At 40.7% G+C, this 20,720-nt stretch overlaps 2 protein-coding genes across 6 annotated transcripts in view; both read right to left on the reverse strand.

Moving 5' to 3' along the window:
• Positions 1-12,560, reverse strand: part of LOC103473048 (uncharacterized) — a 41,596-nt gene extending 29,036 nt beyond the window's left edge. For both annotated transcript variants that reach the window (XM_017307518.2, XM_008422978.3), the window contains exons 1-16: positions 12,461-12,560; positions 10,917-11,027; positions 10,435-10,591; positions 10,156-10,348; positions 9,588-9,659; positions 7,381-9,220; positions 7,216-7,305; positions 6,220-6,336; positions 5,464-5,620; positions 4,729-4,921; positions 4,526-4,597; positions 2,436-4,254; positions 1,831-1,893; positions 659-1,399; positions 507-583; positions 279-425 (exon numbers count right to left, since the gene is read on the reverse strand). In XM_017307518.2, coding sequence (XP_017163007.2) covers positions 279-425; positions 507-583; positions 659-1,399; positions 1,831-1,893; positions 2,436-4,254; positions 4,526-4,597; positions 4,729-4,921; positions 5,464-5,620; positions 6,220-6,336; positions 7,216-7,305; positions 7,381-9,220; positions 9,588-9,659; positions 10,156-10,348; positions 10,435-10,591; positions 10,917-11,025 — 5,847 coding nt within the window. In that variant the 5' untranslated portion in view covers positions 11,026-11,027; positions 12,461-12,560. The remainder of the gene's footprint in view (positions 1-278; positions 426-506; positions 584-658; positions 1,400-1,830; positions 1,894-2,435; positions 4,255-4,525; positions 4,598-4,728; positions 4,922-5,463; positions 5,621-6,219; positions 6,337-7,215; positions 7,306-7,380; positions 9,221-9,587; positions 9,660-10,155; positions 10,349-10,434; positions 10,592-10,916; positions 11,028-12,460) is intronic.
• A 248-nt stretch (positions 12,561-12,808) lies between these two features.
• The window catches only part of zmym4.1 (zinc finger MYM-type containing 4, tandem duplicate 1), a 30,455-nt gene continuing 22,543 nt past the window's right edge, over positions 12,809-20,720 (reverse strand). For all 4 annotated transcript variants that reach the window (XM_081612355.1, XM_081612356.1, XM_017307517.2 and 1 more), the window contains 10 exons: positions 20,018-20,130; positions 19,706-19,934; positions 18,656-18,892; positions 18,473-18,579; positions 17,693-17,870; positions 17,465-17,616; positions 16,534-16,648; positions 16,208-16,456; positions 14,850-14,979; positions 12,809-14,123 (listed from right to left, as the gene is read on the reverse strand). In XM_081612355.1, coding sequence (XP_081468481.1) covers positions 13,892-14,123; positions 14,850-14,979; positions 16,208-16,456; positions 16,534-16,648; positions 17,465-17,616; positions 17,693-17,870; positions 18,473-18,579; positions 18,656-18,892; positions 19,706-19,934; positions 20,018-20,130 — 1,742 coding nt within the window. In that variant the 3' untranslated portion in view covers positions 12,809-13,891. The remainder of the gene's footprint in view (positions 14,124-14,849; positions 14,980-16,207; positions 16,457-16,533; positions 16,649-17,464; positions 17,617-17,692; positions 17,871-18,472; positions 18,580-18,655; positions 18,893-19,705; positions 19,935-20,017; positions 20,131-20,720) is intronic.

Consider the following 20,720-nt stretch of genomic DNA (forward strand, 5'->3'; position numbering starts at 1 on the left):
TATAAAGCCTGTTGCTGTGAAGTATTTACGATTGCGTGTCTCTCACGTCCCCGTGGCAACTTTATGTTGACTTTTATCATCTTGATCTCAACATTGAAACAATATGAGTAAAGTTTACTCGGGCGTAAATATACTGAAGTATATACTGAAGTACGCGGACTGAAGTACGCCCGAGTATATCGGGGCCTTTAACGCTCCCCACTCCGCTCTGCCTCCAATCCTCTGAACTGAAATTATTTACCGGTAGTTTATCTTTTGCTGCACACTGATGGTCTCACCTTTGTGTCTCTCTGTTTGTTGGTTTCCTCCGTGGACGTGGAAGTGGATCGACGCTCGACTTCAGCGATTGGTGGCGGCTGACCTTTGACCGACTGATTCTCACTCAGAGGAAACCGTGAAACCCGGACAGGAATCTGCAAGTTCTCCTACGAAAAACAAAACAGATGGCTGTGAGGAAATCTAAAGTTGAAATGTTGACGTTGATAAAAAGCATAAAATAAACTCACAATGTTCAGTTTGCGGATCAAAATCTTTATTTCTTTCATGCTTTTCATTGCTGCCTCAAAGTTGCTGCGTTTCTCTTCTGCAAATGATGCAAAATTAAATGAAATTAAACGTTAGAACTGAAACATGACAGGAAGACTCCAGCAGGTCCTACCTGTGCGTACAGGAGAAGATCCTCCACTTTCTGCTCCCATCCAGCCTCCCTGTTCATCATCATCATCATCATCTTCTCCGTCTGCCTCTTTGTTCTGTCCCATCGTCTCGACTTCTTCTGTTTTATCCTGAACTCCAGCGTTTGCTTCAGAGTCATCATCAGCTTTATTCCCCTCTTTTCTGACATCATCATCGTCGTTCTTTTGTCCCATCGTGTCTTCAGAGGAGTTGTCCCTCTGAATCTCACTCATCTCCTCTTCAGTTTTATCCTGACGGCCAAGGTTCGCCTCAGAGTCATCAGCCTTACTTCCTTCTTTTCTGACATCATCGGCTTCGTTCTTTTGTCCCATCGTGTCTTCAGAGGAGTTGTCCCTCTGAGTCTCACTTATCTCCTCTTCAGTTTTATCCTGACGGCCAAGGTTCGCCTCAGAGTCATCAGCCTTACTTCCTTCTTTTCCTACATCATCATCATCGTCGTCGTCTACGTCAATGTCAATATTAAAATCTACATTCATGTCTACGTCTTCGTCGCTAAAATAAATCTCACTCTCGTTGTGTTTGTTAGGAGCTGCAGTGGTTTGATTATTGGTCTGCGTCTCGCTGCTCTGCTCTGGTTCTTTCTCCGTTTCATTTTTCTCACGAGTCACTTCAGCCTGATCCTCCTCGTCTTCCTCCTTCTTTTTGTCTCGACTCCTCTTGGAAGAACCTTTGCCTTTCTTCTTTGTTGATGAGGGAGAACCACCTGGAAGAAAGAAACTTCAGCTATATGAAAAGGAGGATGCATCAGTTCTGCAGCTTGGAGTGTTTGGAGCAAATCTGAGCTTAATTTGCTTTTGTGGTTGAAGTTCTGAACTTTTCAGAAATTTGTGCTGTAAGAAGTCTATAAAGATTTGCTTTTCGCATGAAAGCAAAAAGCTGCAAACCAAGGCTGGAGTTTAGTAAAGACCAACAAACATGAATTAAAAGGGAAGCTGCTGTTATGGATGTCTGGGATTATCATCGTAAAGCCAAAAGGTAAATCCTTCCGAGTTCTGCTGCAGGTTAAGAGGTTAACCACCTTCCTTCTAAAAAAGTGCAGGCTATACAACTGCTTAACAACGTATGCGAGGATGTTTAAAGTGCCTGCAATAATAAGAGAAAGAAAAACCTGCAGCTGAATGTTGTGTTACTCACCGTCCCCCTGACCAGAAGCTTCAGAGGCTCTCCTGCTGTACTCCATCACCGCCGGCAGCTCATCTTGGTGAGAAACATCAACGTTACAGTTTTAATCCCTACATCCAAATATTTCAAGCATTTTCTGAAATTTTAAGAGTAAATATAAATGCCAAATCAATTTCATTTTGCAGTTAAACTGTACAAGGCTGCTATCTTTGTTACTATTCAAATGTTGCCATTTTTGTGTAAATTTGTTTAACTCTCCAATATTTGGCCTTAAACCATCTCAGTGCTGCCCTCATTCCCACACTTGGCCCCGCCCCCTTTGTGTCTCTAGGCTCCGCCTCAATTTGGGGGCGTGTTTATGCTTTCACAGGGTCTTAGTTACACTTTAAGCCTCTGGAATCTCTTCAAGTTAATTTTTTGTGTTGTATTTTATAATCAAGTATTGGTTAATCTGGTTCTAAAGCTTGAGTAAATTTTACTTAATAAGAAAGTAATTTAAGAAACCTCAGAGTAACCTAGACGCCTGTTGTAATCAAGCAAAAACTTCCTCTTCAGTAAGCAAAGAGCATCATCTTTACTATCATTCTACTTACATTGGTAGGTGAGAGGACACGTACCTGGAATTTCGATTTCCTCCAAAGATTTTCCTTGAAACATGGCCGGACATTCGGACTCCATAGCCGACAGCAGCACCAAGATTTTTGCGATGTCTCCAACCGCCTCCGGGTTCTGGTAGAACTCGCTCTCGGTTTGAACATCGCACCCCAGCAGTGTGGCCAACTGGCTGAGCTCCTCTTTATTCAGGATGAGAATGCGGAAAATTCTTGCCATGTGTATACGGAATAACGGACACCTTAGGTTCTTCTGACCTTTGGCGCCACACAAACTCACAAACATGGAGATGATCCGCTGCCACTTGTAGATGTTGATGGACAATTTATCCGGCCATCCAAAGAGATAGGGGTTACCATCGGGCACGCCACATTGTTTTCTCTTCTCCACCAACATGGTGATTGCAGAGAGCAGCTCTGAGGTCAGACTGAGAACTACGTTTTGGTTCTTTTGGTTAACGATGTTGATCTTAACGAGCCGTTTGGAGAGAACTTTGTCAAGCAATGGCTCCTTGGTGTCAGCATTTTCCTGGGGCTGAGATTCACTCCACTGCAGGAACGACTCCAGGGTCACATACAAGATGTCAGTGATGTTTCTGCTCAGTATGCACACATATGCGAAGACCCCTTTGAGGAGGGCAGTGTAGACTGGCGGACTTTGAAACTTGGTCAGAATTGAGACTGCAGAGCTCACCGAATTGTGAATGTACTGGAACAGCAGCTGAACGTCCTGGATGAAGGGTAAAGTTGGTGCTCCCTGTACTCCCTGTCGAATTGGTACGTTTGAAGCCCATTCCTTCTCACACAGTTTCAGGAACTCCTTCGCCTCCTCTATCGTCTCACTATCCGCTTTGTTGCTCAAAGCTACAGCATATTTTATATCAGCCATTTTCTTAAGTGAGTATCCGATTACTGTTGAAAGTGGCTTGGCGTTGATGGTTTTCCTCATGGCTGGGACTTTCCTCACTGCTTCAATAACAACATTAAAATTCTGTGGTTTTAAAGCCTCCTCAATGCTCATTATAGACTTTTCTTTCAAGGTTACGAGCAGTTTTCCCATTTGTCTCAGTTTCCGACGGACTTCGTAGTCTTTGCTCTTGCCATCCTTCATGTACATGTAGTACAAACAGCGAGCCAGCCGCAAAAGGTAAGGATCCTTTAAAACTAAGGAGGCAACTTCATCTTCTTTCAGTTTTTTTAGGATCTTTCTCACGCCCGACGACCTGTTTTCAGGTTCTGTTAGCCCAGATGCAACTAATGCCAAAATCCCTGACTTGCCTTCTAGAGGGGATGAGATCCTCATAGGACATTTCTGAAGATGCCTCCATAAATTCTTTCGAATAAACAAGAGCTTACAGTAAATGCAGGTAGCAGTATTCTTGATGGAGGACGTGTTTGTTTTTCGCCTCACTTTAAGTTTTCCTTTTCGAGTTCTCAGCACCTCCTGGTTGTGATTGTAGTTCCCCCTGTTCCGCAGCTTTTGAAGCAGTTTCTTTCGCTCCATACTATTGCGACTCATCCCAAATGCCTCAGCGATCTCAGGCTCCTCCGCTCTGTGGGTTAAGAGGTGACGGGAGATTTTTGACTGAGGTCTTCCGCAAACATAACAGTAGTTCTTCCTCGTCAAGGAAGTAGCTTTGGTCGGCGTGTCAGAGTCCCAGTCGTCAGAGCTGGAGCGAGACCCGTCTCCCTCTATGGTGGACGAAGCCCCGTCAGGCAGTTTGGACTCTGAGAAACTGTCATCGCTGTCTGGTTGTTCGTTGCAGACGTATTCATCTCCGGAGGATTCAGCAGAGCTGAATGATTCTGCTGCAGAGTCCTCAAGCTGGAAGGAATTTTAAACAAGCAAATTTCAATCTTAAAACATTGTTGGATGAGTTTTTCCAAAAAAATTCATGTTTTAAATGTGAAGAAAGATTCAGTTACAGAGTCATGGGAAAATGATCAGTGACAAACTACTGCATCCTAGGTGCACAAAGGAGCATCAGTTTTAACAGCTCCCATCAGCTGTTAAAACTTTATAAGGTTTGAAATTTATGGTAAATATTGTGTTAGTGTTTTTTTGGATATTCATGTATGTCTTGTACAAAACATACTTTTTTATGGATGGAGAAAGCTGGATCCTTTTCCAAGTCTTTTTCAGGAATATTTACATCCTCGTTAGTATCCTGTCAAAACACAGATGACCAAAAAACACAAAGTAATTTAACAACTTTTTCTTTTTCAGAAGAGATAAGCGATAAATCAGAAAACATACAGGAACGAGATCCGTATGTGTCACTGTAAAATGTGAATCTACCTCTGGGCGCCATGAGTACGAAGACCCCCCATAGTCGAAGGTTATCTCCTCACCAGCTGATATTGTTTTCAGTGCAAACAGACACAGGTGTGGTTTCTCCTCATAGGTAATCTTCACTACATTGCAGTTTGGATCAAGGTGGTCATCGTTTACGAGCCGACCCAAACTCCCATCATCAGCTGAAGCGTCAACACTAAGAAACAGTTAAACTAACAGAATTAGTTTCAGTTGCCACTTTGTCAACAACTTCTAATCCTATTATTCTAATCCTTAAATTTTCTGTTCTCGTATAATTGGGCTGTGGAACATTTTCCATTTCTTCTAATATTCTGCTTAAACTCACAGAGTTCCAGCGGTAATGGAGTGAGAGCTGCCTGGACTAGAAAAGGATTTGTTTGTAATCTGTAGTTCTTGTTCAGATCACCTCAACCCACCTGGGTTTCCTGAGGTTCACTAGAGGTCAAAGGTACTGAGGTGATTTTCAGTCACCTCTCTAAGTCATAATTTGGCTGAAGGCCACCAGTGAACGATGACCAAGATAAGTTTACATGTGGGTCATTTAAGATTTAACTTCAGCAAAAGCACAATGGTTTATTATTTTCAGAGATAATTTGCTCCATTTGGTGTTTGATCAAATTATTTGTGTTTTCATGACTAGCAAAAAAAACATTCTTGGAAAGAAGGCAGTTTTTCAGCCTAAAGCTGTTTTTAGCTGTGGAAAAGCAGAAAACTCACCACCAGTTTGATCCTTTCCATGAAAAGCTAAACACATAATTGTTTAACGAATCTCCAGGTTGCTTCTCAGAGCTTTCTTGGCAAGTAGAGATCCTCCCCCGATACTCAACAACAAAGGAAGACGGCTCAATGGATTCCTTGGTGAACACACCTCTCCCTGGAAAAACAGGAAAAGATTATAACAATGGTGGGTGCTGCTAACTAAAAAGTTAGTTGTGTTAACCCTAAAGAACTAGTACCGTAATAACAATTTGTTCTGCTAATGCTAAAGAACTATTTATTTAGCAAAAGCTACTGCCAATGCACTAAATATTTGTTGGCATCCAATGTCAATGAAAAGTTCAAACAGTGTAAAGGTCTCAACAGAACAAAACAGTCTTCAAAGTAAGAGCATGAATATAAACATCTAAATACTTGAAGAGTTCTTAACAGCGGATAAAACTTCAGCACAGATGTCAAACTTTATTCAACTGAAAGTTTACAAAACAGGCGAGTAAACTGAGGCTTTAGAAAGTGCCAATTCAACATTTTTAGAATTTTCCAGAAAAATTACTTTAAGGGAATCCAAGTGTGGTAAACCTTTTCAAAGTTAGCAAAAATACTACAGCGCTGAATGAAAGATTAGCTCCGCTATTTGCACATTAGCAGAGATGTTCCAACGCCTTAATGCAGTTTTAATAGGTTTGTCTCATCAGGTGCAATTGATTGAATCTCAGATTTATCTGAAAAAATAATGTAATTATTCTTTATGACAACCTTTATCAGAGTCTATGAACTTCTCCTGAAGGAAGGGTTTGTCTCTTTGAGCCTTTATGTGCTCCAAAGCATCCTGAACAGCCGGAGTCAGCTGTCCACCGAGCTGCTCTGCAACATCTGCAAACATCAGCATGTCAGGCACGTTACAGTTTCGCTCCTGTAAATCTGGTGGTTATAATGACTGTTATGAACCTCAACACAGATACATTTTCTTTTCATCAGATATTATTCCAACATTATTCCTCAGTGATATAAAATAATCATTGATAAATAGGTCATGGAAGTAACGCATGATCTTTGATATCACAATGATCTTTAACATGTCCCTGAACACAGTCAATTCATTTAAGTTACTGAATGATTTTGTTTGTAACAGTTGTGATCACCACAGCTTATTGAAAGCTAAAGTTAGACAAAAGGACAATACATATTTCACATGCTAAAGAAAATTGTTCTGCCTTTTGTACGTTACAATAGATAACACATTTAGTAAACCACCCACAACTCCCTCTGATAATTGTTTTGTGACAATGTTTTGGTTACCTTGAGGAATAAACACATGAAGCAGATAAATCCAAGATGGCCGAATACAATGCAGAAGTATTCATAAGTTAAACTTATATAAACTTTAAAACATTGTTACTTTGTATATATTTGACATTATTTATAAGTATAAATAATGTCAAAAATAACAATCATCTCTCTGTTTTGTGTAACAACGGTAAGATGTTTTGTACATTTAAGTTAGTTAGCTTGCAGTAAGCATGCATTAAGCAAATTTGCAGTGTTACTTAGCTAATGCCATCCCCTGTATATTTCAGTTTTATGATGCTCAAAGAGAAAGCCAGTGGTCATTCTTCAATAAATCAGCAAAAGAAGAAAGATAAGTCTGTTTGGAGCATCGTTATCTAGATGTCTAGAAGATGAAAACTAGAAAACTCAGGTTGAGTACAGCATAAATACCATAAATGTAAATAAGAATATTTTATAATATACCACATTGTTGAAGTGGAGAACCTGACTCTTCATTGGACTTTTCCACATCTTCTCCGCCACTGCTCTGCCCCCCATCTGACTCCAGCTCATCTTCAACAGAAAGTACATTTCACCACTTGTTCTTCATTTACAAGCTGACCGATGAGCATCACAAAGGAAACTCACCATCAATCTCAACCTCCCCCAGAGACTTTCCTTTGAATCTGTCCAGAGTTCCTTTCTCCACTGCCAGAAGGAGTTTAGAGATTTTAGCAAGCTCAACGGCCACCTCTGGGGACTGGTAGTATTCCTTGTTGGTGTTGATCTCATGGCCAACTAGTTCTCTAAGGTGTTCAAGCTCGTCGTTCTCCATCAGAATCTGGAATATTCTTGCCATGTGCTTGCAGAGATGGGCAGCCCAGAGATTCTCAGGGTTCTCCGCTTGACACAGGCTTGAAAAAGACTTGATACAGTGAGAGCCGTGGTAGTGACTTGTGACAGAAGAGTCTGGCTTTGCAAACAAGAAAGGATTGTCCTCATGGACACCACAGGCCAGCCTCTTGCTGATCAGTAAAGTTATGGTGCTGGTGAGTTCAGAGGTCAGTAGAATGGCGACGTTCTGGCCACTCTTGCTCTGAATATTTATCTTGACGAAGTGCTTGGACAACAGTGTGGTGGAGTTGGCCCTCTCCTCGAAAGACTTCAGTGTCATTTCTGAAACCTCAGTTGTACATTTGCTCAAAACTGTAATCTGTGTAAGTGTGACCCTGGAAAGTACATTAAAGACTTGAGGATCGTCAGACGTCTTCAAGCTTTCAGTGGCAGAAGCTGATAATCTTTCCAGGTAGGAATGGAAAGCTTGTACATCACGTGTGAAAGGTATTGCAGCTGGACAGCCAACTTTTTGTCCTTTCACTGATGAAAAGGTGGTGTCTAACACAAGTCCACCCCACTCTTTCTCACACATTTCTAGGAATATTTTAGCAGAACTCCTCATTGTTTCACTGGTATTTTCCCCATTAAGAATGATTTTGGCGATCCTCTTCAGTGAATTTCCCAAATTGAAAGCAAGTCCTCGCTTGCTGTAAGTCTGCATTACGGGATCAAAACCCACAATGTTTTTCACTGAATTGACAATGCAGGAGAATTTCTTGGATTGTATTGCATCTTCAAAGCTTAATATTCTCTTTTTATTCAGATCCAACAAAAGTGTCCCTACTTCCTTCAGCTTCTCCTGGACAGAATGCTCCTTGCTTGGGTTGTTTCTGTACTTTCTGCATAAACTCTTTGCCAGCTGGATCAGAAGGTGATCATTTTGAATCACAAGTCCCACTTCATCTTGTTCCATCCCTGAAAGTATCTTCTTCACATCAGGAGGGACACTGTGCACTGACTCCAACTCCTCAGTGTCATTTATGACACTTTTATTTACAGAAATTGCATTTTTAATACAGTTGGGGATATGATGACACATTTCTGATCGTGTCATCATGGCTTTACAATACGGACAGTACATATAGTTTGTTGAACTCATGTTGCCAGATTTTGGTCGCCTTTTTACTTTCAATTCTCCAGTGTTACTCCTCTGCACTTCCTGATTGTGATCAAAATTTCCTCTGTTTCTTAATATGTTGAGCAGCCTTTTGCGTTCGGTTGAGTTTGGAGGAAATGAAAATGCCTCTGCGATTTCAGGTTCTTCCTTAGCGTGCTTTTTGAAATGGCGAGAAATTTTGTGTATCGCTTTTCTGCAAACAAAGCAGTGATTTTTGGAAGTGAACATTTTGTCTTTTGTGAGAGACACTGTCATGCGTTTTTGTTTGGGTTTGCAGGCTTTATAATCCTTTTTGGACTTGTGTTCATCAGGAGAGTCCTCCTCTGATGGCTCCATGAAAGAGTCGGTAAGGTCCGGAGAAGATTCCCGCGCAGCCGAATGTGAAGTCTCTGGAAAACTGCAAAGACTTGGTCCTGGTTGTTCATCGTCATTGTCAGAAGATTCTTCACGGTAGGATTTTTCTGACTTCTTTGACTAGAACCAAAATAGAGATATATATGAATAATCTTTTGTCAGTGTTTCCATCTTTAAATTACATACTTTTTCAATCTTATTTTTATTTTTCAATCTTTACTGAACTTCAAATTTAAAATATGGATTTGAAACACATTTCTACAGCAAACAGGCTTAAGATAAACAGACTCAGTTTTCAAACTATTTCAGACTAATAAGATTAAAAAAAAACATTGTTTAAAACTTTCCAATAAGATTTAAGCATTTAGGATGTTTATCTTTGTACAGAACTAGACTGTTCAAAGATAAATATGCATAACTTAATTTTAAAATTTAATGTGAAATGCAAAATAATCAAGATTTAAAATTTATTTAATTCTTCACAAACCCTTTTAGACCGTGGTGTTGATGAGAAAGGAGAGCCGTCTCTCTTTAAAGAAGTCAACCCAGAGTAAAATTCCTGCAAATGCAATGAGAAACATTATATATATAAAAAGTAATAAAATAGTATTGTTCCTTTTGACAAAAACATAATTATATAACAGTAATTTTCAACTTTTAAAAATTAAATTAAAACACAGACATGAAAAACATTGCACAGCAATAAAAAAGTTAAAAAGTTAAAATGGTTTAAAGCAGCCTTACGATACCAACATTAAAGTCTTTCAGAAAGAATTTAATATCTATGTGAGATGCAAAAGAACAAGAGTGTTTTTATGTCTGTGCATTTACAGTCGCATAACCTTAAAAAAATATGTCGTTATAATTTTCTAACACATTTGTTATCCAAGTGGAGATCAACTGAACATTGTTGATCTTCATAGGCACAGAGCTCCATTCATATTCCTTGTGCGAATGTTAAGAGCTTTAAACTAATGAGACAAAGTTTGGCATACCTCAAATAGACAAACCTTAAAAAAAAAGTTAAAACGCTGCTTTAACTGTTGTGAACCTACCTTTGAGCGCCACTCATAACTGGACTCTCCATAGTAATATGTTATTTCCTCGCCTGGAGAGATTTCTTCTACTGCAAACAGGCACAAGTGTGGCTTCCCTTCACAAACAACCTTCCTCATTTCACAGTTTGGACTTATGTGATTATCATTCACAAGTCGGCCAAGTGTGTCATCTTCTTTCGAAGCATCAATGCTGCCAGAGAACCACCATCATATCATAACTGTGTTCCTTCAGGACAATGATTTCCAACTTTTCAAATCAAATGAAAGTTAACTTACCACCATTGCTCTCCTTTCCATGAAAATTCAAAAACAAAACCATTCAAAGCATCGCCACCTCTCTCCTCAGATCTGATACCTCTTGAGAATTTATTCCCACGATATTCCACAACAAACATAGATGGCTTGATGGTTTCCTTAGTGAACACACCTCTTCCTAGAAAAAATATCATAAACTCAAGCCACAATGTGTTGATTTGGGTTTTTCAGAGTCCATTATTTCAATAACTAAATTCAGACCAAGATTCTTCATTTAAAAAATAAAATTACAAAAATCTTGAACTTGTGATTTCACGGTAAATTTCAGAATAATATTATATATAAAATTACATTTACATTAGATTAAGACCGAGAACATTTGATTAACTGATAGTCAGCGGTTATTTGTTTGTATTTAAATAACACTGTGGCCCAAGTTCAGAATATGCTGTGTATGTGGCTAAAGACTGACCTAAATAATAAGTAAGAAATGCACTTCCTACCTTTAAAAGAGTCAATGAACTTTTCCTCCAGGAAGGGTTTGTCTTTACAAGCGACAATGTGCTCCAAGGCATCTTGCTTGGGGGTCTGTTTCCCTCTCTGCCCTTTCATGACTGTTTAAAAATAAGATTTATGTTGTTGTTGTTTTTTTATGTTGGGACCTGGAGATTTATTAACATTATACTGAACAGTTTCATACAATCATATAAAAGGATGGAAACAAACAAATTGATATAATTTTTTTAAGTTTATGTCTTGGTGCCAGTAATATGTATTTAATAGCAGGTATTTTCCAATAATCTGTTTCAAATCAAATATTTCAGAATTACCGTATTTTCCGCACTATAAGGCGCACCAGATTATAAGGCGCACCTTCAATGAATGGCCTATTTTAAAACTTTCTTCATAAATAAGGCGCACCACATTATAAGGCGCATAGAATAGACGCTACAATAGAGGTTGGAGTTACGTTATGCATCCACTAGAAGGAGCTGCACTAAACGGAATGTCAACAAAACAGTCCAACTCCGGTCGGCGAGGAGAGCCTTCCGCGACTGGTCCAGGGTGTGGCCGGACAATGGTCACCCTTCTCCGTTCGCGCACAGCATGTTCGTGGAGAACCTGGTGCTAAATGACCTGCAAACGACCTGATTCTAGACGGTCAGTAGGTAGATAGGTCAGTCAAACTTTATTAATAGATTACAAACCAGCGTTCTGACAACTATCCCAGCATGCACCGCGCGCTTCTTCTTCTACGGGCGAAAATGAAGTCGGCGGCTGCTTACCGTAATTGCTAGACCTGTTGTGGCTCAATATTGGTCCATATATAAGGCGCACCGGATTATAAGGCGCACTGTCGGCTTTTGAGGAAATTGAGGATTTTAGGTGTGCCTTATACTGCGGAAAATACGGTATGTTAACTAATGTAATGATGTAAGAGTTGTATAGGAAGACAAAAAATTTCATCTGACAGCATTAAAAATACTTTCAAACAACCACATGCGATGTGTGTATCTTAAAAATAAAGACAGCTACAGTGCTTTAAAATCACATAAAACCAAAATTAAACCATTCCTTTTTGGTGCTTTTTGGTCAATTACTGTATATTTAACAAGTCCCATCATAAATATTGTGTATTTTTTTGCACATAAAGTCATAATTTTTAACAGGCCACTTAAATATGCCAGATGAAATGGTGCAATAAGTAAACATATTCCACCTCTATGCAACAGGGTACAGACAAATGCAGCAAGATAATGATGACCTCAAATAAAAGTTTCATTTGCAGTGGAATACTAATAGTTTAAATAGAAATACAACCAGTGTCACTTTAGCAATGCTTCTCTAATTGGCTACCATGCTTAATGCTGCAGAGAGCTCTAGCACTACATGTGGCTAACTTTGAGTTGCTCCCAAACCTGATAAGCTAGCATGCTAACCACAACAAATTCAAACTAGTTTGTTTTCTTAAATTGTGTCCTCCATTTCTTGCTTAAACGGCATTGGAGCCAGCTGGGACATAAGTTTCACAATGAGCAACACCTACCTTCGTTTTATTGTCAGAATAGCCTTCTTTAGTATAAAGAAACCGTAACAGTCATTTTTATTCTCATTCCAGTCTTGAATGACCACGTGACCGAAGTAAATAACTATTCAAAGCGGACGGAAAATTTGACCAATCATTTACTGTAACGTCACTAGCTTAGTGTGACGTCAGTGATTGACACTTTAACGAGCGAATCAGATGCTAGGAGCAGCTGAGAACTGTGAATAATTTGTGAACGTGTCTTATGGGGACATTCTGAGGACAGGCAAAGTCCTCATAACCCCACTGAACCCCCCCTCCTAAAATTTAACTATCAGAGACCAGAGAAAAATAATTCAGGTTCACAAATTCAATTTAAGACATTATTTTATTAAAAAGAGAACAAACAATATAAAACAGACAGCTATAATCTAAGGACAGGAGGTTAAAATAACCAAGATACACATAACTTGCTGCAGTTACCCAGCATTATGATCCCAGGACTCATTTTGGATTCAATATCCCAAAAAATACCAAAAACTCATATCAAAAAGGCAAAATATTGTGTTTCAGGTTAGTATTTGCTCTTCCTTTTACAATTTACCACTCTTTTAGTTACATTCAAATTGCATCTCAAGATGTTAGAGAACAAAAATCTTTGGATTAGCTCCCAGTACCCTCATTACTATTAATCATTATGGTCTCATTTCAGGTTGGTACTGGCTTAGCTTTTACAATACAACAAAATTTGACAGTTGTGTGAAAAGGCCTCTGGGATTGTTTCTTTTTTTCATGGCTGGTACCCTGCATGTTTTAGATTTTTATGGTCTTGTTTACTTGATTTAAATTATCTCATGAGTAGACTCCTGCTTAAACTTTTATATTAGTTCAGGGATTTGAATTTGAAATTTTGCAGCAGGTTCACATCCAAAACATCCAGGACACCATCACTCCAAGATTAAAATCTAACATGCATCTTTAGCTTTAAAGATATCAAATAATTTTTAGGAGCTAAAAAATACCCCTAATGCAATTAAAGTGAATAAAGATCATTGACGATTTCAGTTATCGTTATTGGGCCAACAGCTCCTGAAACAAACTCAGCATTTACCTTTCAAAAAAGAAAACACGGCAGACTTGCGTGCACTGAAATGTTAGGAATCATAATACCTGGAAGGAAACCGAAAGCAACAAGATGCAACTAAACCGATGAGCTTTGTGTCTTCATCTTTGAGCAGCAGTAAACAGTCTGCGAGCTGAACAGTCTGCAGAAACAGTGTGCGTTTGAAAATGTGCAACTCTCGCTCAATAGAGTTTAGGAAAGGAACTTTTCTCCAGCTCAGCACACTTCTATCGTGAGTTACCGAGAACAAGTTGTAGTGAACATTTACGTTTATTTACATTTAAACAGCCAGTTGCAACACCACGAAAAGGTCACTTCGGTTCTTTTTTTTAATCAGAGTCTTCATCCTCTTCTTCAGGTATAAAAGGCGGGTCAGAAACCACAGGCTGGTCTTTCTTGGTCCTGAGATGAAGCTCTCTGACAGTGAGGATGCGGATCAGCATGGACTCCATGGTGTTGTCGTCCAGCGGCGTGGACGAGAACCACAGCGGGCTGTTTGGGACGCAGCAACGCTCAGGGTGAAGGTAGAACATGTTGGTGCGCTGCTTCACCGACTCCGAGCTGGAAAAGAAATTCACCAAAACACAGAGTGAGGATCAGGGGGACATTTTTACTCAGTAACTTTGATCAACAGCTTTCCTAGCTTCTGTTGAAGCTTTGCTTCGGCTTTTCCCATCATTTTAATTCGCAGTAACAAGTTGGTTTTTAAACTATTTTTCAAGTTTGTTAAACAACTTAAACCCACAATAAAAATGGAAAGGTTTTAAAACTTAAGGGACGGACAACTGTTGTGTAAACAAATGAAAAATTAATATTTAAATAAATTATTCAGGAAATTAAGACAAATTTGCCACAAAAAACCAATTTCTTTAGGTGAATGTACACAAAAAACAACAAAAGACATTTAATAGTTTAATTGAATATAGCATTTTAGCTCCAAGGTGATTATTCCCCAAAAAATGTATTGGCTAAAAACTCAGTTCAAGGATGATGCATCTGTCAGGTTTTTATTGGATATTCTAATGTTTCTTCCTCATTTTGCTTTATATTTATCTTCTGGAGATGTTCTATTGTGTGTTTTATTAAGGTATGATATTTTTGTTTACTTATCTTAAGATACAACGCACACAAGAGAGATTACACAAACTTGTCTAAGAAAATTCTGTTTAAAGAGCTGTATTTTAATAAAATTAGGATGAGGCATCCATCAGGTTGGATCAAATATTAATAGATGGAGGGAAAAACATTAAGAACCGAAAGGTGAGGTTGCACTTTTGTCCATCTCACCACTTGGAGAGGTAAAACTCGTAAAGCCTGACTGGACAGCGAAGTGGGTTCTCCGTGTTCTCCATCATCTCCAGGATTTCCTCCTTACTCTCTTCCTCTTTACGCCTCTTTGCTGGAACTCCATCTGGATCTGAACAGAGTAATTACAGTCAGCTGTTGGGAGAAGTAGAGCCAAATCACTGAGCTTCGTCACCGTCTTTATGTCTCACCTTTCCTGCACAAAGAAATACGGTGTACTAGAAATGACCAAAAATATATGAATAAATTGGATTAAACTCAGTTTGGATTATGGATTATATTTGAGTTTTTCCATCACCTGGTTCAAATTTAGCGAATTTGAACCAGGTGAAGCTAAAAATGCCACCGGAGGAGTTATGAGTCCCTATACTCCAGTTAGCAACTTATCAATTACTAAATTAGTTAAAAATTATTCCAATCAATCATTGACGATTAATTTCATTAATCGTTTCAACACTAGCAGATTATTTAACTTATAAAGGCTTTTTTCACAAGTTATAAATGGAATAAAAAGGGTAGAGTGCCTTCTCCGGGTCAGGGGGGTCGTCCTGCCTCAAGTGGAGGAGTTTAAGTATCTGGGGATCTTGTTCACGAATGAGGGAAGAAGGGAACGGGAGATCGACAGGCGGATTGGGGCAACGTCTACTGTGAAGCGGGTGCTGTACCGGTCCGTCATGGTGAAGAGAGAGCTGAGCCAAAAAGCAAAGCTCTCGATTTACCGGTTGATCTACGTTCCCACCCTCATCTATGGTCATGAGCTTTGGGTCATGACCGAAAGAACGAGATCACGGGTACAAGCGGCCGAAATGAGTTTCCTCCGCAGGGTGGCTGGGCTCTCCCTTAGAGAGAGAAGCTCGGTCATCCGGGAGGGACTCAGAGTAGAGCCGCTGCTCCTCCACCTCGAGAGGAGCCAGTTGAGGCTCTGGCATCTGGTCAGGATGCCTCCTGGACGCCTCCCTGGTGAGGTGTTCCGGGCACGTCCCACCGGGAGGAGGCCTCGGGGAAGACCCAGGACACGCTGGAGGGATTACGTCTCTCGGCTGGCCTGGGAACGCCTTGGGATTCCCCCGGAGGAGCTGGAAAAAGTGGCTGGGGAGAGGGAAGTCTGGGCCTCCCTTCTGAAGCTGCTGCCCCCACGACCCGACCCCGGATAAGCGGAAGAAAATGGATGGATGGATATAAATGGAATAATCCGACGGTGGAGCTACTGCTTTTTATTAATAAATTATTTATCTGCAACAAGCTCCTGAAAAGGTTTCGTCTTATTTCAAGTGTACTGAGATATTTGCACTAGAAATTAAGAAATACTTGGAAAGGTTTAATTGTTAGGTGAAATATACCCGACTCTGCTTCGTTAACAGGAATGGGCGGGTAGAAGCGCAGGAAGGTCGTCTTGCTGTTGTCCGGGTTGGTTTTGGTGCAGCGCATGACGTGGGCGAACGACAGCTGGCGGTGCTGCTCCACCGTGGTGAAGCCAAAGTATTTACAGGAGAAGAAGAGCAGCGTGTTGAGGAGGACGATGGGGGAGTACGCCCCCAGCTGCTTGCACCCCCACAGGAACTCCTCCTCCACGCGGGAATGCACATAACCTGTCAAGGAAAAACGCAGATAAATCGCAACAAATGCACGTCAAAGTTGGCGACTGCTGTGTCTGACGTTAACTCACCTCTGGGAGTGACGGTGGGCTGAAAACTTTTCAGCATGTTGGTGAAATCTGTGGAGAACTTGCTGTAGAAACGATCCATGAAGATGTTCTCCACTCGACCGTTTTCAAACAGATACTGCAGAGACAGAGGAGTCGATCACAAAGTTTCTGGTGCAGATCAGCAGCAACTGTTTAATTTGATCAGTAAAACTTCCATATACTAATTCATTAAGGCATGCAAACATTAAAGTCAGTTTCTAAAAAATGTAATCTTGCATAAAACCAATAAAAATATAAAGGTCAAGGCTAAAGATGCTGGCTGTTCAGAGTGCTGTATCCAAGCATATTAGTGGAAAGTTGAGTGGAAGGAAAACATTGGAGGTCCTACGGCAGGAATCTTAAAGGTGACCTATTAGAGAAAAAAAAGTATACTTCTGTCAAAAAACAAAATTTTTTTGGAGGATTTGGGAATTTTGAGGTTAATCTCAGAAGCTTTCTAGAAAAACATGGAAATTTCTGACTTTCAAAATCTGTAAATTTTTAACTTTTGAAACTCAAATTTCCACCTTCCCTCCCCCCAATACACTGTTGCACATTAAAAAAAAGTTACGCAATGAAATGCACTTTTATTCTGGCTGGAACTTTTAAATTAGTGTGTTTCTGGTACGCCTGCAAATCAGACGCACAAGAAACATCCACCACCAGCGATGGAGAACAGAGCTGCTTCGCTTGGTCAACTCGGGGTTAATTTCTGCTTCAGAAATAAAATAACCTTAACAGCAGAATAAAAACAATAAATATCTTTGTTGTTAAGCTCATATGTCTATTCAATAATTCAGTCAAAAATGTTGCTTATTTTGTTGGTTAAAATAGCTCCACTGCTAGCAGGAACACATTTTGGTCTAGAAACATCGTTTTAAACCAGAGAGTTTTTGTTTTTCAGCGGCTTCACCTGCTGGATTCCCAGGCAGAGGTAGAACAGGCTGTCGGGGGAGTACGGCTCTCCGTTCGGTCGCTTCACCTCGGTGATGAAGCAGCACAGACCGTAGCTGAGTTCAGCCGTGGTGCAGCGGAGCAGATCCTCCTTCAGCTCCAGGGGCCGCGCTGCGGGCACACCAGACGTTACCATGGAGACCAAGCGTTTTTAAAGGAGCCTGGTGCCGCGGTGGGCCGGACTCACAGCCGAAGCGGCGCTGCTCCAGGTTGGGCTGCGTCTGCCTCCACTGGATCCAGCGCTTCCAGGCGTCGATGCCGTACTGGCTCTTCAGCTTCAGGATTTCAGCAGACACAGACTTCTTGGCCGAGCTTCTGGACGGACTTTCTTCGGCTGCTTTAGCCAACCGCTGGGATTTACGGCCCTGAAGGCAGAAGATCGGGGAGGAACATGAGGCGGAGGCGCTGCCACAGGTCTGTGCCAAAAACATCCCCTAATTCTCCATTTCTGCCAGTCAATTTTTAGAATGATACTGATGACATAATCTGTTCGGCTGCATTTAATTTTCCATTCGGTTTAATATTCAACAAGTTGAACAGAGAATCAAGGCAATGATCCAAACCGGCCGATTCACTTCAGAGGCTCAAGGCTGAAATGAACCCAACATTTTAATTAAGATTTTACTTTATCCCATTTGAACCCACTCAAAGAAAAATAAACTTCGATAAAACAGTAAACAATGGACTGGAAAACTTTTTCAAGACGCCACCTTCCCTGAAAGCGTTACATTTCAGGAAGGTTTGCTTGGCAAATTCGGTTACATTTCTATTCATTTTGTATTTTCTCTGACAGATTAAACTGTGTGATTTTATATACAATTTTTTTTTTTATTAAAGTGACTTTATGAATTTAAAAAAAAAAAGTAGGAAACTCTGCCCAGACTCTCCCCATGAAGCATCACCCGTATCGCCCTCTGCTAGTGTTAAGCTTTCCGTAACTCGGCGCTCCTCGGCTCTCCTCTCTCACCCTCTTTTCCCGGGCTTTCCTCTGAGCTTGTCTCCGTCTCGGCGCCGGCGTCGGACTCGGGGATCTGTTGCAGTGCTCCCTCAGCCGGGCCATCCTCTCCAGGGTTTCTGAAAGCGGCGCTGAACATCAGAGAAACAACCACAAACATCTCACAGCAGGTCCAGCTCTGCGTTTCACTCTCACCAATGGAGAAATCCGCTTCGATGTCCATGGGCGGCGGGCCCTGGGGCGGCAGCGGCTCCAGGTCCGGCACTGGAGACGGGACAGTGGCGGCAGAGTCCAGGACCGGGTTCAGCTTTTCAGAGGAGTACTGTCGACCCGGCAGCCTGAGGCCGGCGTCGGAGCTCGTCTCCTCCCAGTTGTTCAGGAAGCTGGCCAGGTCGTCCGTATCCAGGTCGTCGCTGTAGTTGCTGATGTGATCTGGAGGAAAGAGCAGCAGAGACTCAAAGTTTACATCACGACTGAAAACATTTTAATAAAAACAGAGATTCTACCTGGAGCTCAGGCTCCCTGAACAAATGCTTCACAAACTGAAACGATTAATCAGATTAATCATCAACTAATTCAGTAATCAGACAGACTGGCGACCTGTCCAGGGTGACCCCGCCTCTCGCCCGTTACGCTAGCTGGAGATGAGCACCAGCACCCCTCCCGACCCCACTGAGGGACAAGGGTGCAAGAAAATGGATGGATAATTCAGTAATCGATTAATCGTTAGCTGGAGTAGAGAGACATGAAAGAACAACAACCTCTGAGCCAACATTAAATCAAAACTGCATGATTTAGCTTCACCTGGTTCAGTCTTTAATCTCCCATTAAGCTCCAAACAGATAAATAATCATCAGATCTTTGCTGAAACCGATTTGCTGTCAAGTTGAGCAGAAATAGCCAAACTTTTAGCTGCAGATGCATCATTTGCTACAAAGTGTTCACTAAATGCTGTTATTGATTTTCAGACAGTAAAATGTTTACTTTCTTATTCAAAAGTGGAATTAAATTATTTGCATCTTTTGATGCATTTTCATCCTTTCAATCTTTAACCTGCTTTGCCCTGATTGTTCAGACAATCAGAACAATTTGCACATTTTACAGATTTTTTGTTTAACCGCTTCAGTCTTTTGTTATATAATACTAGAAATGCATTAAAAAATTTAATTAAAACAATTATATTTCTGCTGATTGTTTCAATAATCAACCTGATTTCATCCTCTGGTTGTCCCTGCAGAGTCTCACCATCTTGTGCTGGAGCCTCTTTGCTTTCCGGCTCCTTCGCCGATGTTTTGTCTTTGCGCGTCTCCGTCTTGCTGCTCTTCTCCTCGTCGCCCTCGGCAACCATCTCGGCCATCAGGATGAGCTCCGCCTCGTACGGATCCGACGGGATCTTCTGCTTGATCTCCTGGATGGTCTCCACGATGCGCTCGGCGCTGTTCATCGTCACGGGGAGGAACATCGGCACCGGCAGCTGCAACGCGGGCAAACGGGAGATAAACCTGAGCGAAGCTGATCCGAGTTCTGATGAAATCAATAACCGATAATCAGGCTTACGGGTAGCGGCACGTTCAGAGGTCTGGGGACGAACTGGCTGTACATGTTCATGGGAACGGGAATGAAAACCGGGACTGGAACCGGCAGCACCATGACGCTGGGAAAGGCGTCTTCTACGGGAAGAGAGGAGGACATTTTGGTGAGGACAGAGACGACGGCCTGCATGTTTTTAAATATTTAATAAATAAAAGGATTAAATGCTGCCGTTTGCTCCAACGCTCAGAAAAACTCATTTGGATCAGAAACACGTTAGAAATATGATATAAATCATTAAACATGGAACTAATTCAGCTAAACAAGATTAATAAAACCAACATAATAAGAATAATACAAGCGATTTTAATGGATATCCAGCAGTAATAATTTAATAAAGTGAAAACTAGGCGAATATTTAAATCCAAATTTTGAAAACATTATTTTTCTACTTGCAACATTCCTCACTTAAAATTTCTTCCTATTTTTAGTTCAAACATTGCAAGTTAATTGTTATCTCTGTTTTTTCTGCTTATTTTTCAGCTAGAAAATGATTATATTATTATAAAACAAAAACGTTCAATTTTGCTCTGGAAATTTCCTTTGATTTATGGATTATTGTTTTGTGGTTAAATATTGTTGATTGTATCTTTATTTCCACCAATTTGGAAAAAAAAGAGGGAAGAAAATTAGACAAACATAACATTTACTGTAATCATAAAATACAAAA

Source organism: Poecilia reticulata, chromosome 11, assembly GCF_904066995.2.
Source record: "Poecilia reticulata chromosome 11, P_reticulata-male-v2, whole genome shotgun sequence".
Taxonomy (NCBI): domain Eukaryota; kingdom Metazoa; phylum Chordata; class Actinopteri; order Cyprinodontiformes; family Poeciliidae; genus Poecilia; species Poecilia reticulata.